At 46.2% G+C, this 17,423-nt stretch overlaps 1 protein-coding gene across 1 annotated transcript in view; it reads right to left on the minus strand.

The window, feature by feature from the left end:
• kif26ab (kinesin family member 26Ab) overlaps window positions 1–17,423 on the minus strand; it is a gene marked incomplete at its 5' end in the record, with an annotated part of 64,979 nt that overhangs the window by 21,133 nt on the left and 26,423 nt on the right. The window contains 2 exons of the mRNA XM_079286450.1: window positions 11,926–12,116; window positions 16,747–17,223. Of these exons, the coding sequence (XP_079142576.1) occupies window positions 11,926–12,116; window positions 16,747–17,223 (668 nt within the window). The remainder of the gene's footprint in view (window positions 1–11,925; window positions 12,117–16,746; window positions 17,224–17,423) is intronic.

Consider the following 17,423-nt stretch of genomic DNA (forward strand, 5'->3'; position numbering starts at 1 on the left):
AGGTCAGGATGGCGATCATTATGTGACGAATGCTTCCTCACCATAAAGCACTTTTTCTTACAGTCATTGTAGCTGTGTCGAAATGGGTCAGTAAAGACAGTTTGCTGTGAATGTCAGCATCCACCAGATTTATGGCCATTCATGTATAAATATATGCATTACCATCAACACTAAAAGCACAGGGGGTCATAGGGTGGGCTCTGAAAATAACCAAGAGATACGTATGCGGATTCTGGTTACTTGAGACCGCATTAGGCACATGGGGACAGTAACAAAGGCCCAGGCTGTTGATATGACAAGGCTGATCCGAGCCTCCTGTGTGGCGCTGGGGTTTAGGCTGGTAATGAGCCTGTCTCCTGTCTAAAGTCCCCCTACAATCAACGCGCTATGAACATTCATTTTTCTCACTTTGTCTCCTTTATCCTAAATCACTCAAAACAAAAAAAATGGCTGAAACATCCTGAATATAGTAATTCATCTAGGAATGTGGTTCAACAAACGTTAATTGTTGCAAAAATGTGCAATTTTACTTCACAGAAGCTGCAAAATAAAAAAAATAAAAAAGCTCCTGCACCTGGAGATACAGAAACAGACATTCCCCGTCCATGCAGTGTTGTTATCTTGTCATTCCGATTACAATCAACCAAAACCCAGATCTTTCCAGTCAGTTTGAAAAATGTGTTTTCTCTCTCCTACCAGCAGCCCAAGATAAATCAAAATGGAAGAGAGAACCAACAGGCTTATCTGGCTGTCAGTTGAATCTTATCAATCCAAAGCTCTGAAGCTTTCAACTGACTGCCAGCCCGTTTCCTGCCTGTTTTAATAGCGGTCTGAAGGCAGAGCGCCTCTCGCCTGTGACGGTTTACAGTTTGCAAGAAGTGGCCAAACACCTCCAGGCTAAGATTTATAAATCCTATAAATCCTCAGAAATAGATAAACTGATCCCCGCTAAGCCAAACAGCTATGAATGTGATGTCCAGTTAGCTGAGCAATATCTGAACAGTGGCACCATCCGAACACATTGGACCAAGGCCTTTTAGAAAATCTCTTTGTTCCAACAAGGTGTTCAACAAGCCTTTGTCCGCGCACAGTGTCTGGCCTTGGACACCGAATACCAAATGGGGCATCATTTGTGTGCTGACTGCTGACAGCCCAAGGCTGCACGCACGTCTTCGCTGAACCAATCCCCAGGCCAATTAGGTAAGGCCAAATGCATTCATGTAACATCTGTGAGTACAAGGTGTTGTCATAGAAAAGAAAGTATTCCCCACAAAAATCGATGTTGCCTCGTGCAACTGACTTGTCATCCTCATGTTCCAATGCAGATTCAAAGAGCACTTCTGTCAGAGCAAGAGAGAAACACGCAGCTTTGCGTAAATAAGATCCTAAATTCTACCTGGGATTTGTAAACCTGTTCTGTCACGGTCTCCTCAGAACTCTTTTCGAAACGGTCTGTGGACTGAGGTGGAAAACGAGGGATTAGGGCGTCCTCCGGAGAATTGCTTGAATAACGGGGGATCATTTGGAAAAACAGGGGAAGAAAGAAAGGGAGCGCAAGTGAGAAGAAAGCGGTGCGGAGGCGAGGAAAAAAATAACAAATTAGAGATCGCTGAGATGGAATAGGGGAAGGACAGCCAGGAAGAGGAAGGAGGAAGAGCGACAGAAAGAAAGAGGCAGGGAGAGGGGGAGCAGTGGGCCTGGCTCTGCGCCAGTGAGGCTCTGTCCATGAGGAGGTAAATCATTTTCTGCCTGAAAAGGAAACAGGAAAAATGATCTTTGGGGCTATGCCACAGCCAGCTTGGAATTGCTTTATTCCCAAAGATGGGAATCCCCAGTCGGCCAAGACTAAATGGAACAGTTGGTGCCAAAAAAGTGAAAAAAAACTCATCAATATTCAAGAAAGCTTGGTTTGGTCCGACAGTGTAGCTGAGTAAGCAACAGTGGATTTAAGCGCTGGCAACACAGAGGTAAAAGAATCTTCGTCAATCATCTTGCTCTGAATTAGTGTTGAAATATCAAAGGAGCTATGTAAAGAAGTCTTATCATCCGTGCCCTTGGACATCAGATCAAGAACAGGAAGCTCATGCCAACAGATTTCCAACGGACTGTGCAAACACGGCGCTCTGTGTCTGTGCCAAGGTTAAACCCCCCAATGACGGAGGAGGGAATATTGCTGGTGCAGTGGCGCTCTGCAGGAGTGTGTGTCAAACCCTTCTTGTGGTAACACCGACATCCGGTGCTTTTTCTGTTTCATGCTTTGCCTGTAAAGCGCTGTGTTTCCAGACACCCTACACCCTCCCATGCAGTAGGTGGCGGTAAGCAGTTGTGGTTGGTTTGTGATCCAATAAAGACACAGCTGAAGAAGAAGACTCATCAACGCATCAATTGGATACATCCTGAGCTCAATAGGCTTCGGCTAACGACAACAACAACTCCTCCTTTGAATACGGAAAAGCGGATAACTAATCAATCACTTGAGACATTTCTTCATTAATATTATGAACTCACTACAGAAGCCCCCGTTGTTCCGTCATTTTATGTGGCCCGCGAATCCGCCAGAATTTATTATTATTTTTATTTATTTTTTTATTTTAAAAAAATAAAATAATTAAAGTTAGACTTGATAATAAAAATATCCCCATAGTCGAAATTATGAGATAGAAAGTCGAAGTCATAATGATGAGATACTTAAACACAGTCATAGAAGCAGCTCTTTGGCTGGTTACTGTACATTTGACATATAAATGTATTTTGAGTACATTGAAGACTACTTTAAACGTGGCTTTAAAAACACATGAACTACTTCACGTGGGATTGTGCAAACGCACCCTTGAAAGGATTTTAAGCGTTGAACAACGTTGTTTGATATTTGTCTTTGATATTTTCTTTAATAGTTTGATCTTTGATAGAGTAATGTGGGTTTCTTAACCCTAAATTAAAAGGATTTCAGTTATAATAACAGAAATGTGCTTAAATATAGTTTTACATTTATATAACTGCATGTACAATATTTTAACACTTGAATAAACAATAATCAAATGCAGAGAGAGTTATTTACCAATATGTTAGGAGTAGTTACATTTAGACAGCATTACATTTACAAACGGCCCTTTGAGGGCGACTTTGAGGGCGGCCCTTTGTGGCCAGAGTGAAAATGAGTTTGACACCCCTGCCCTACAGTCACGCACCCACCAATCCCCACACAGAAAAGGCTACAAAGCTTTCTTGCCAAGTTAGAGGCTTAAGGGGGGCTTAAGACAAGCAAAGGTTGGAAGCTTAAGAGTAAATGTCGGGAGCTATAATTCTATTCACAGTTCATTTTATTGTTCTTTCTGGAATTCAGGATTGCATCTTGCTAATATGACCTTAACTAGCTCGAACATTAGGCCGTGGAGAGGTGAACAAAGCACATGGCATTAGCTCTGCAGGACCCGTTTGTCAGTCAATGAGATAAAGGGGCCAATTTAAGGCCCCTAGAGGAAAGAATTGGAGATACCTGCAGTGAGAGTCAAGAGGTCCTCGAAGGAAAATCTCTAGCAATTGACCCCAACTTGTTTGCATGAGGCTTCCAGAAAACTGCAGCCTCAGATGCGAGCGGGGAAAGAGCACAGCAATTACGTCAAAATTGGTTCAGGCAGCAAAAAATCAAAGTCTTGGAAGAAAATTCACTTTTCAGCTGATGGATGACAGATGATAATGAATACATGTTCTTCCCTGCTCTGCAGACTGCAGCCTCCCCACCCCTGGCACTGCTGACAAAGATTAACAGCTGCTTTCATCTCTCCCAGTGCATTTTCGCTCTGTTCCTCAGACACCGCTTGCAGGTATTCTGCTATGCATCTCTCGAAGGCTGCAATAACAGGAATACGTTCACACTCTCAATACAAATGTTGAACTCCGATTCACCCACCATCCCTCCCATGTCTTGCCTTGAAAACCTCAGGAAGGCTGTTCTGCACTGCAGAAAATAACTCTTGGCATTGAGTCATCGCTGGCTGAGTGACGTTCCCCGTCTACTGTCCTGCACAGCACACAGTGGAGATGGATATTTGGTATACAAGAGACAAATGAGGACTATTAGTAACATGAAATGCCCCCCTGATGAAATTGAATGTCCTCTTAGATTAATACACAACACCGTATCCAAATTGAGAATAACTTAGGAGAATGATGAGTGTGGGAGAGACAGACAGAGAGAAAGAAAGCCAGCTCCCCTCCTCTTCTTCATTAATCACTTCCTGCCTCGGTAAGACACCTAGCGATTATTTATTTGCACTTCTCCACACAGAGGCTATCACAACAAACAGGCCCGCAGGCTGCTGAGAACATTTGGGAGTGATTAATCAGTGGGCTGTTCGGAGAGACAGAACGCAGGGGGAGGGGAGTTCTAAACACGTGTTCCTTAATCTTTCATCTATATTCAAGTCAATGGGCAAACCTAACAAAAACTAGAGGGCGTCCAAGTCAGGTGAAATGAGCTGCGCGGTCACAGAGATGACCACGATAGCAGCTCTGGGAATAGACGATGAAGTGACATGTCGTAAGATAGAAGGAAGACACAATTATTTGGATCAATAAACACATCACAGATGCATATAGAAAAGGGGAATACGAATCTAACTGCATGAGGAAATGTGTCCCTGAGAACAGCCGCTAAGACGTGAGTGACTACAACCGCATTATTCAAGTTAAGCAGTTTATCCTGTATCACACGCTCATAAAGTCAACCACAGACATAACGCACAGCACACTCACTGGGCCACACAGCGCACGGGGATAATGGGATTTCTAGCACACTGCAGCTGGCTCTCTCGTGCTGGGTCGTGAACCGATTACAGGCTATAATCCTCTCCATTTAAGACGTTGTGCATGGGGAAGGCAGGAGCAGAAACACACAGGAGATCAATCATCCTTGCTACTTTAAGTTCGATACAGTATGGTTTCGCACGTGTCAGGAAAGAAAAGGTCGAGGGCATAATATCCTACATAATAACTCTTAATCTTTACTAATTCTCAAGTCAGAAGCGCATTGAGGTTCAAATATAATGGGGAATGTGCACTAGAAGCACTATTATGCTCCCCCGGTGTCTTACAATGGATCATTATGCATTTATTGCACCAGTCAACAGTTAAGTCAAAGGTTACTTTTATACAGATAATAAACTCAACAGTACACAGTATGTTTCATTAGTGCTATAACTCCTTTTTAATTCCCCACAATTTTCATTCGGCTTGCAAAGCCCCAGCAGCCGAGCTCTTGATGGAGTTTAAAAAAAAAGAAAGAAGGCGGTGTGATGATGCTGAAAGGTTTCAGCAATTGTGGCTGACGAGGTAAACGCTAAACCACCTGTCCTGACAATGGCCTTATCCTCAGCGGTAATATGATCTCCGTCCCTAAAAGCTGGGCCCTTCCCATTGACAAACAGTTTATATGCGTGTCTGAAAATATTAAGCATGCTGTTTGGGGAAATCAACCTACATCCAGCGATTAGCCAGCGAGTTATTCATGTTGAATATAAGGCCATGGTGATGCTGAGCACTGAGGAGCAGTGATGCTTGAGAAAGCCCCACCAGGAGCCATCTTTGTTTCCCCGCTCATGGGAGCAGAGGCCACAGGCTCTATTCTGCATCTGCACACAATGGGTCATAAAATTCCTCAACGCGTATTCCCTGCCACCAGCTATTGCAATTCCCTCTTTCTTATTCCACAACACTCTCACACTGTGTCTCAACCACTATGCACATGTGACTCAATTGTAATGGCAAAGAAAATAGACTCCATTTGCATGACACCTTTCACTGAGGGACACTGAAGAGGTTTCGATGGCATCCCTCTGCCCCCACAGGCCTGATGCGTAATATCCATTAGCGGGATGGGGGTTCGAGAATCGAGCAGAGTCGAGCGGGATAACCAAACACTAATGTGCTGATCATGGAGCCCAGTGGGCAACTATCAGAGCCGTTATCCAGTCGGGGAATGCCCCACGTGGGAAGGCAAACAGAGCAGGAAATAGATTAATGCTGAGGGCGTGACTTCTCCTGCCCACGGTCAACTAGTCGCACACAACCTAGCCTTTCTGATCATCCTCACCGACATGCTGAGAGACAAAGGCAGCCCTATGTTAGGTGACAAGCCTACAGGACAGAGGTCTGTGCTTCACATCCTCTCGTGAAAGGAATGTGTCAGGAGTGGATGGCAGTGCTTTCCCCTCTCCCCTACAGGGCTTAGCACGCGTGGACCCAGGGTGAATGCACAGGCTTGAGTCAGCGCCTTCATCTCTTTGTTTGTCAGCCCCCCCCCCCCCTCCACTGCCCCCCTGTAGGCTATATGAGTGGGCCAGACAGACTTGCTGACTCAGGGATTTATTTGGGGGAACAGGGAAAAGGGCACCGAGGTTATCCCTCGCGCAGGCTGAGACAAACGCTCTGCTTTTTTTGTTTCCTCTATCACTGGAGCTGTTTGCCATTCACGATGACAGGCACAAGTGATTCTACGCTGCCTGCCACAGCAGTGCCCATCACCCTGGTGCTGCAGGGGCACAGCACTATCACGCCACGTTATCGCATCCCGTGAAAGTGACACGCACCCGAAAAAGACGCAGGGGAATCCGCCACAGGGAGAGCGCTACTTCAGCTGTGCCGCAAATTATTCTGAGCACCGATTTTGTGAAGAGCAACAGACAGAATCCCAATAAGAATTTCTCATGCAATATTCAGTACAGACTCCTGTGCAGCATACATTATATGAGAGTCACTCAGGCTGTCTGGACATGGTCTTTCCTGTAACAATGTCCGATACAGTACAGATTAAATCTGTATCTCTATGTTAGACGAAAAGATGTTTGTTACGCAACAATCATGGAGGATTATGAGTCAGACAGAGGATGAGAAGCATGAGGGTGGTGGGATGCATCTACCTGCTGTAGATCCCTGAGGCTTGCATGGCCAGGATGGATCTCCATCAACACCTCAGCCTTGACGGCGCCTTGGATAGATTCACACCTGAGCCTATCTACAGACTGCAGCCCCTCCATGGCCTCAGCTGGTGCTGCCACTGTGTCTGCCGCTGCATTGAGGCAGCCATTAGTCCCATCCGCCTGATTATGGCAGGGAAATGCCAGCTGGTTATCCAAGAGTACACAAAGACAAGTACCACAGAGCAGCTCAACCATCCCAGCTACCACCCACTCAATACTTCTGATGAGCCATTCGCTGCCCTGGGCATGTGTTGCTCAGATTCAACAGATTGATAGGATTCAATTCTGGTTTGTCAGGCTCTGGAGGTAGAGGTAGTATGAACATTTCAGCTCCACTGTGGCCGTTTCCTCAAAATGGAGCCAGCAATTTCAGCGGGATGTTTTCTGCCATGCTATACATTCTGCTCACACTCTCGCTTTGGTGGAGGAATCCATCTCGCTGTGGCTTGACAACAAAACCATTACCCTCTCACCTCCAGGGAGAAAGTCAGTCCGGCTCCGACTGCACAAAGCTGCACATTCCACAGAGCGGAAAGCAGCGAGCGACACGGAAAGTAAGATAAAGAGAGAAAAGACAACAGACAATGCAGCTCAAAACAAAACCTGACACACAGACATGCATTTGGCTGCATGTGTAACACAAACACACATCCATGTGAGCTCAGTGTTGTCTGTGCACAACATAACTTACTTGACTCCCATGGCAGTGAATCCAACGCTCTTCTCGACAGACCTCCTGATTCTGATGCTGTCAGAATGGAAGCATTAGCCCGAGCACGCCTTCCCAAGTGACAACATTTATAAGCACATTCGTCCCAGGCAGCTAACCGTCCTGCTCTGTATCTTTATCCCCCTGCCATGTGGGCCAGATCCACTGTGCTCAGCAGACCCTTCTGCTCCACACAATATGTCCTGCCTATTTGTCAGTGATGGAGATCCCTGCTGTCAATCACAGCACAGCCAACCAAACACATCACTGTCCTGCTTAGTCTGCTTCAAGCCTCTCTGTATGGATGACCCCTCCTGTGAAAGAGTTGGAACTACTGTATCCCCCCCCCCCCCCCCCCCAGCAACAACATTTACAAACAAACAGGATGCACTCAGTGGCCAAGTTTCTCATGGAAACTGCATAAACAATCAAACTATAAACTGATTGCACAATAGACCTCAGCAAAGCCAACATGCGTTGTTTAGAAGAAGAACAAGCACATGTGGTCCTGCAGTGCTTCTACTTTGCAACACGCGGGACTCATTAGAGAGAAGTCAATTATAGTCCAGTGGAGTAGAGAGGGCCATTTCAACTTCCTGATTTCCAGGAAAAAAAAAAAAAAACTGTCACACTTTATTCCCACATGCTAATGACCTGTTTCTATGGTTACTCAGAGCAGGCTGGGGGATGAAGGGCAGCGCGAGTGTTGTGCTGACACAAAGAAAAGGTATTGTGTGTGCAGGAGAACAGAGGCTGAATGGTCCTGCTGACACAATTACAGGAGGATTCCTTCTGCACAATCACAGTCATTACTGCACAAACACTCACCTGGGCAGCAGCTGCAGGGCGGCTGATGGACGACCATAAAAACCACATCCTCCCGACTCTCCTCCAGGGCAGCATTCCAGCAAACAGCTGTCCGCCCTGCCCCTGCAACAGCCCGCCCGCCAGCCTTTGTGCCACCTCTGAAGTCACCTCTGAGGTCCTCTATACTCTTCTGTTCATTACCTCCATGTATCTTTAGAGTGAGTAAATCATAACTCTCCCGAGTGTAGTTAGTGTGAAGTAGCAAACAAATGAGGGACTAGCTTCCCTCCAAACAAACATAAACAAGGGACCACCTATAGACCATGGAAAACTGTCTCATGCTGATTTGCAGAAAGAAGCACAGCGAGATAAGTAGACTGCAAAGTGAGCAGCCGACTCCTCTCAGCGGTGTGCCCTGAGACGTCCCACGGGCCCGGTGCGTAATAAACACACAATCAGCAGGTGTTAATGGAACAGAAAGATGGGTAGAAGGATCTGCAAGGCGGCAGTTAGCCACACCGTCTAGCCCCCCCGCTGTGAGCTCCGCCTGGTTTCATTACACAACGCTGTGTCAATACACTAATCATATGCTCAGTCACAAGGCAATCAGTGCTTAACGTGCTAGTCAGCTGAACACATGGCTCTAAATTCATTACCCCCCCCCCCCCCCCCCTGCCCCACACACACTGACATAATGATATGCACACATGCACGCACACACACACACACCATCCGGTCAGAGTTTGACCCTTGCCTCTTCCTGTCTCCCTGCGACTGTATAGTCAGTCTAATTGCCAATTGGTCATTACTGACCCCGGGGTTATCGCTTTGCTTTCAACAATTACCAGAGACAGGAAGCAGGAAGAGAGAACCATTTCATAACTGGAATTGCAAAAGTGCCTGAACAGATACATTTGTTGTGTGATCAAAGACATTTTCTAGTTTCTGAAAATCGAAGCATCACACGATACAATTCATAAACAGACTTTCTCCCATGAGAAGCAGAAGAGTCATTTGTTCCCTTCAATTAAGAACTACGTCCTTCAAATGAATCATTTGGCCTCAACAGTTGCCAAATCTAACAGTCCCATACAATGTGTTTCAGGGAAGTCAAAATATATAAATGTTGCGTTTAACAGACAAAACTATTTACTGAAATGAATGCATTACCTTAATACTAAGAATCTGAGGCAAAACAATTCAGTGATTTGTTGAGTCATCAAAACATTCTGTATGTTCAGTTCTTACAATAACTTAATGCTTTCACCTTATTTGGAAGGAATTTTGAAAGAAAATGATTTGACATATTCAGGGCCACCGATAATATTCCGAGGGGACACATTACTGATTTGTGCACAGAAATTGTCAAAAAATGACTGACCTGCTGGTCTCTGTATTCATCAATTTAACATTCAAACTAAAACGATTTTTCAAGTCAGTAGACATCTTATATGAAACAAATTAAAAGCCTTTTTGTAACAAGTTGAACGGTTGACTTGTTTTTTGCAATGACAAAAATTCAACGACGAATCGCTTTTGTTCACTGCGCTCTTCCTTTCGCTCAGCAGCAGAAAAGCTAAAGCAGCTAGACTCCAGCTAATTGCGTTCTAATTAAAATTTCATCTCGCAGTGGAGCGGTGTTAGTGAATGTCAGACAAGTGTCTGAGGAGCGCTCTCCACTCCATTGGGGTAGAAACTGCTGTTTGGTTATTCTGCTCCCACATCCTGGGCTCTCAGGATTTACACATGCGTCCCACTAATTCGAGAACAAAAAGGAATACCAATCAGATATGAGTTTTCAATCAAGTGTAGGGCCTTTCTTTTTGTTTCAGCGCTACCAACAAGACAAGACAAATCGGTTGATTGATTCAATTTGTCTTCACTCAATCAGCAGTGATATACAAAAACAAAGACAACAACAAGATGATGATGATGATGATGATGATGATGATGATATTCCTGTTGCAGGCAACAGCTGCAGAGGGTCAGGAAAAGGGCATGTGCTTCAAATCAAGCACAGTGCATCTCCACCACCTTTTTCTGTGTCTGCAGAATGTGACGCTGTTTAAAGCTGGCTCGTCGTCATTGTGTTTCTCCGGGCCAAGTAAAACACCACATTCTTGGCAGCAAATTATCTTTAGGATGAAATGAGAGGCGAAACCTTTTACTCCGCTTCCCCACCAGGACCTGCTGCAGGGGGAAAACAAGTCCACCTCCCTCTTTAGCCTGCACTTACCCCACACTGGCTGGCCAGACATGGCTCCCGACAGAATGCTGCTCTTTTAGAGCTCAGGTCCAAAGAAAACATAAGAACTAATACAACTGTGTCGGGAATTAACCCTGTCAGGGCCACACCGCTCTGTTGTTCAGGACTTCTGCTCTTGTGACAGGAAGTGGTAAGCACAGGAAGTTGCAAGTTTAGGAGGATCTGGAATGTCCTCTTAGCTAAAGGAGAGGCCTCATGGTCCCACTGATATACTCCGACCCTGTGAAAACTGGCAAGACAAACTCCATTTGGGGTGCTTGGAGAAAAGCGAAGCTCCGCAGTGATCCCCCATGGGCTTCCTGTCACACTCCACATGTCCCTTAACCTCCTGCGGTGCAGAGTTTTTCAATGGTCCTATGCATCATTCTTAGCCAGCTTCCATTTGGCCAACATTCATTATGGCGTAGCACTCCTCGGAGAGAGGAGGCAGGGAATGTATGCACTGACCAGCCTGCCAGGGAATCTATCAATGACAATATAGCACATTGCACCAGCCATCCACCCGCCTGAAGAGGGTGAAGCATTCTCCGGGGCAACAACAACACCGGAGCCAAGCAGTGCTGAAAAAGCCTCGCTCAGCCTGAGAAACACGGCGGCCAAATGGATTCACCGAAACACTAAATTACTGTCCTGCAAAAGCTGCAAAAGCTGCAAAATCTGAAGAGCTGTTTTAAGTAGAAGAAACAAAAGAACGATAAAAAATAACTGAACATTAAATAACTCAGGACAACACTCGGCTTTAACCTAAGCCCCTTCGTGAGAAGCACTCCCTTTTTACATCAAATGATGTAATTCTATTATCCATTCATGGGCAGTGGTGCCTGTAACTGAAGGCTCATTTAGTCCCAGGATGGTGTGTATCCCAAGGCAATGCTATAATTCAACCATGGCAAGAACAACATCTCCATTGGAATAGGTGCCCCACATGGAAGTTAACGCCATGAACCACGACCTTCGACAGAAATTTGAAGGCGAGTCTGTGCATATCTCCTCGTCAGCTTTCTTCTTGTACACACACACACACACACACACACAGGAACCTGCATGCAGGCGTGTGTGCACACAAGCTCGCAAAAGCACGAAACACTTCATTTAGCACAGCAAAAACACGATCTAATCTCCGAATGTTGTGACAGCGATTTGACGGAGCGGGGGAGAGCGCTTACCTAATGAAGAAGGAGGCTGCTGCAGATGCGGACGGAGAGGGGGAGCTGGATGCATTGGTGACAGGTGCCGCGGGTCCCGGTTGGCTGGAGCTCCTCAGTCGGCAGGGCGGCAGGGTGCTGGTGGTCATGGTGGTGACTGGGGCCTCCGAGGCTGTGACGTCCTGGTCTGCTTCCCCCGTCAAACCCTGAGCCTGTTGACACACAGATACAGAGATAAGACCACAACCATCGCTTGCATGTTTTAGTGCTCCTGCCCACCTTCCTTCCACTCCATTTACTCTCCCTATGCCACAGATGGACAGGCAGCTGCTGCAGCCAGCACCGGTTAGCAAGAGTCAGCAGTATCCACGACAGAGAGCTCCCTACAGAACAGCAAGGATGCTGCACCATTCATTGATTCTGGCAACACTCTGGAGGTTGCTCTGGCTGTAGTCTACTGTAATTAAGTGATAACCCACATTTAATTAGTAATTAAATCACACGCGATTTACTTCACTCCGCTCCTGATTATATCTATACCCCCATGGCTAATTTGGCACTTTGCAGGCCGAGTTCGACTCGGACTATCTAAGAGGGAGTTGTTTCAAAGGGGCTAAACAACATCAACAACAATCTGAGAAATGTGATTCCTTCCAGAAATGTTTATGAGATATCGAAACTGTGCCTGCGTGGGCACACCCTGCTCTGGAAGCTTGGTAGTTGAACTGGAAACAGAGGTGAGCTGCATTTGTTTCAGCCCTTGGTTCTCTGGTAACTAATGCCAAAGCTACGCTGGATATACCACCTGTAAGTCTCCATATGTGTTACATATGTGCTGCTGCAGGCCTTCTTACAATGGCTTCTTGTTTCTTGTTGCACATATTTCCAAAACGTTATGTAAAAATGATTAGAATTGTTGAGATGTAAGTAAGTTTCAAGTATGAATATGGCTTAAAAAGGTTTTAACGCAGACCTGCAGATGCGTAGTCCAGAACAACTAGAAGCCAGTCACTAAGCCTCGCCCTCTGTTTCTGGTGTAGCTTATTGGCGATAAAGCATAAAGGCTTGGCTGGAGCTCAGGAGCCTGCAGTGGTTCACTGATTGCTCATAGTCCAACTGAAGGAGTGCAGAGAGCTAATTATACAAGCCAAAGTCAACTCAGAGACTATGCTTCAGCTGGAGCCCCCTTACTGACAAAAGGTTAATCCTCACCGGAGCCGCTACAGTTTATCCTGCGAGACAGTGATCAATAGCAGCTGACAAGAACCGGTTCTGTGGTTTTCCAGCATCAGAAATTAAATAAATAAAGGCCAACGCTTTCCTAAAAACATTTATAACACTGACACATTCACATTGTGTAATCAGCAACGACCTTGTATTGAGCACAACGCAGCGCTGCAGTCTCAGTGCCATTTGACAGGATATGTATTATAAACACAGTTCAGGCCCTCTGCATATATAACTAAAATAAAATTCTTCACAATCTTTTTCATGAGGTGTCTGGCTTTCTATTATCTGTCATTTGTCAACAGGCTGACAGCTGCACTATTTATATGCCAAGCCTGACATGTGAATGCTATTCATCATAATGTGAGGACATACTTACAGTCTGATATTCACATGAGAGGCTTGGCCATTGCTCTGCAAAGAGTCTGCCACTGTTAGCTCTACGTGCAGCACAATAAAGAAGAGGGGAACTTTCTTTCCTCAGAAAAGCTTCACTGACCAAATGCAGATCCTCAGCAGACGCCAGAGCGGAAAGCCTCATACCATGCTGGTGTCGGTGTCAGGCTATAGGAACTCCCATTACACGTTGGCACCAAAGACTAGAGCACTTCACACGCAGCCGTACAGGAAGCTGTTGTGTGTAGCTCATCAAATCTGTCACTGATTGAGTCGGAGTGGCGTCGGCTTTTAAATCAATCGGTGGCACGTTTTCAGGATCATTCAGGGACAGCTGTTCGTAGCGGGGGTGTGGGCTCAAAATTGACGACTAAACCACACACATATAGGTGCACACACCCATGAGCTCATCACAGTGCCCATCAAAAAGTAGCCCCCTTGGTGTTAAGACTGGGGACTTAAACCCCTCAGCCGAGCTGCTCTCTGTAGCCTTGGACATGGACTGGCCCTGATTCTGACTGAAAAGAACAATCTATCCCCTGGTCAGGTAATTAGGCCGTGTCAGTGGAGCCATGTGTGCTCGCCCGTTTATACCGAGAGCCAGTCATGAGCTGGCCTTCCACTCTTTAACCCCCAGCTCTCCCTGATCCCTTTTTTCTTGGTTTACCACTGGAAAGAAAAGGCAGAAAGGGGGAGGGGGTAGGAGACGAAGCGAGAGAGATTTGAACATAATGGAGAGAGTCGAAAGAGAGAAAAAGAGTTTGGGAGAGCGCGTCCTGTGAAGTCTGAAGTGAACAGCATAGGCCAGCACCCCATCGGTAGACCTTCTCCTCCTCCGCTGAGAGCACCAGGACTCCCCTGTGACCTTTGATCCCAGCGGTCAACAGACGATTACTGAAGTGAAATGGGCCTTGTGTTAATCTGACTGTCGTGCTTGGCTGCCCTCTGGAACCAACAGAGTCCATCTGAGGTGAAAACCGACTTCCAACAATACTGGAGACCTATCATGTGAGAAAGGGATTTCACTCTGGACAGAAAATGTCCACCGTCTATAAGCAAATACCATAATTGCCATTTTTTCAAAACGATTTCCTAATTTGGCAGGAATCATCCTTCCCTTTCCTTCCTGTATCCATTTCTTCTCTTGTCTTCGTTGCTGTCGGTGGCACTTAGCCATGCGAGCACAGCTGCACCAAAGAAACAGCAGCCAAGATCATCTGCTGGGCTTCAAATTGGTGGCAATGGAGCAGGCCGAGGCAGCAGGCGGCCAGTGGGCCAATAACGGAGACCCTCATGGGTCAAGAGCACTTGGTCTTAGTCGATTAGCGCACATGTGGTTGTGGATTTTATGGGGCAAAGAGAGAATCACAAATTTGGGTCAGTCAGTTTCTTGTTTTGAATCGTATAATAACACTCCTTGAAATGTGTTTTTCTGGATTACTTAAACAGCTTGAAGCGCGTATTCAAACAGCCAATAACACCAGGAGTTGCTTCAGCGATTGTGAAGTCGGAGCTTATCGAAGTTGGGGTTTTTGTCTCAGATCAGTGCATTTGGGTGCCATTTGCCGAGTTCAAGGCAGCTATTCTTGTATGAACCAGTGTCAGTCAATTACAAAGAGGGAGCCAGATAGCTTCAATTCCAACGACCACAAACATCATTCCAGATGTTAACCAGAGCCTTTTCCCAAATGGGAGATTCAAGGTGCCCTATAATGGGCAGTGTGTGGGAGCGCCCCAGGCTCCCTGGTCGACAGGATTTATGTCTGTCTCCCGCATGCACACACGTCCATCTCTGCTTCTTTGTCTGAATATCATGCTTTTGCCAACAGAAAAACCAAGAGGGACTCATGAATAAAGCTTGTGCCTTTCGGCACAGCGTAACTCCCAATCCTCGTGAGTGTGTGTGTGGATTTTTGTCTCTCTGAAAGATCTGGTTTTAATGAAAGAAACAAGCTTGGGGAAAATAACACGCACTTCTGCTGTGTCTATAACTTCATGTCCTGAAGGGACATTTCTCTCTGTCCGAGGAGGGACTCAGCCTCAGCTATGTGGCATTGAGCAACTCATTCCAGCTCTAAGGGCCACTAATTGCTTTTAGACACATAGATGGAGCCTCTCCCTCCCGTGCCAGGCCGTTTGATTTGACCTACATTGTGTACATGCAGTTGAAAGCTTCTGATGGCGTCCCATAAACCATGTCTGAAGGCACTTGTTGACATAAAAGGGGGGAGTGAAAATCTGTCTTCAATTGTGAAGCAGAAAGGAGGAACACTGCCAAGACCCGCAACAGACTGCAGTTAACATCAGTTAGAAAAAAATGGCGAAATTACAGTTTACATACTGTATCTGTTCGGGATATTAACGTGTAAGGACTAGATGACGACAGCACATGCCGTTTGGCGTGCATACCGAGTCTGCCTGGTGAAGAATGTTACAAAGGTTTGTCAATCAGGTCTGAGACCAGATGTCCCCGTCCACGCAGGAAGAGACATCCGCAGAAAGCTTCATATCAGCAGCCAGCAATATGCTTCATGATGTTAACAGAACGTACACTGTTGAGTCTAAAACGTGCGAATGTGCAAAGAGAGTATCTGTAGTCGTAAACCAGATACAGGACGATGACTTCCATGACACCAAGGGCAAAACTCAGGACCTTTGCAAGTCTCTTGGAGTTCAAACAAAGCACAGGCTAATGCTGATCCAACGCGACAGAAGAGTTATGGCGACGCTGCGGGATGGTCATTTGAAATGCCCTTGAGGAGAAGGTCAGCAGATTAGTGTTGCTATGACCTCTGACCTCAGATCACTCAGACTCCTCGACTACTGAGGAATGAGAGGTCAGCACTCCTGCAGACGCTCTGACTCACGCATTTTCTGCCGGGCTTCATCGCCTCTAAAAAGGTCCGAAATGTAACATTTGTACTGAAGAGACGCAACCTGAGCATTAAATGCATGTTTCATCAAAGTATTTCATGATACACTTTCATTGATTTAAGTTGATTATTTGGAATATGTATCGTCACTTTTCCTCATGATTGAATTCTAATACATTTCGAGAATATATGGAACTTATGGCTACTTTATGTTAACAATTATTGTCTGCTATTTGACCCTTTAAGAGTTTAATCTTATTCTACTGGACTCTTTTAAAGCCACTCTAAATGGATGCGAATGTATGAAATGTCATATAAAGTTAACAAAAACACATGAAAGACATACCAGTTTCGGCTGAGGGATGAAGTTGTTGAGCCTGGAGATGCCCCACACGCCCTCGAGGTACTGCTGTGCCTGAATGGTGACGGAGCTCAGGGATCCACTGATCTGCCCTCCTGCCATTGTCACCTGGACACTTGTCTTAGGCCCTGAGGAGACAGAGGGGCTCTGCGACCAGCCTGGTACCCTGTGCCGCTCCCCCAAGGGAAGGACTGAGTGAGCAGCTGGTTGGCCTTTGGACAGTTGTTTTGCATGGACGCTGGAGGACGACACAGTGAATCTAGCAGGCTGCGGTATAAAGGACTTAGTGGGCAGGGCTGGCATGTCTGAGCTGAGGGTGAGGATGGGAGCGTGGAGCGTCTGCAAGGCCTCCTGCCTCAGTTGGTGGAGCGGTGTGGAGCACACCTGGCAACAGCTAACACCAGCTTCATGGCTCCCGGGTCTTTGGAGCTGCTCTAACAGGAAGGTTGCATATCCAGGATCCTGCAGAGTAAACACAAACAAGAGAGGGGCTTTAAAACAACTCTAGGTCTAACTTGATCTCGAGCATATCTCACTATCTGTTCTTCAGAAAGGGTTTCCTGTTTGTTGTTCACATTTTCCAGGCGCGTCAGTGGTCTGCTAGCAGTGTGGTCCCTGGCTGCCCTCCGGGACCCTCACACCCCTGCTTTAAACACTTCCTC

This window comes from Melanostigma gelatinosum (assembly GCF_949748355.1).
Source record: "Melanostigma gelatinosum genome assembly, chromosome: 16".
Lineage (NCBI taxonomy): Eukaryota > Metazoa > Chordata > Actinopteri > Perciformes > Zoarcidae > Melanostigma > Melanostigma gelatinosum.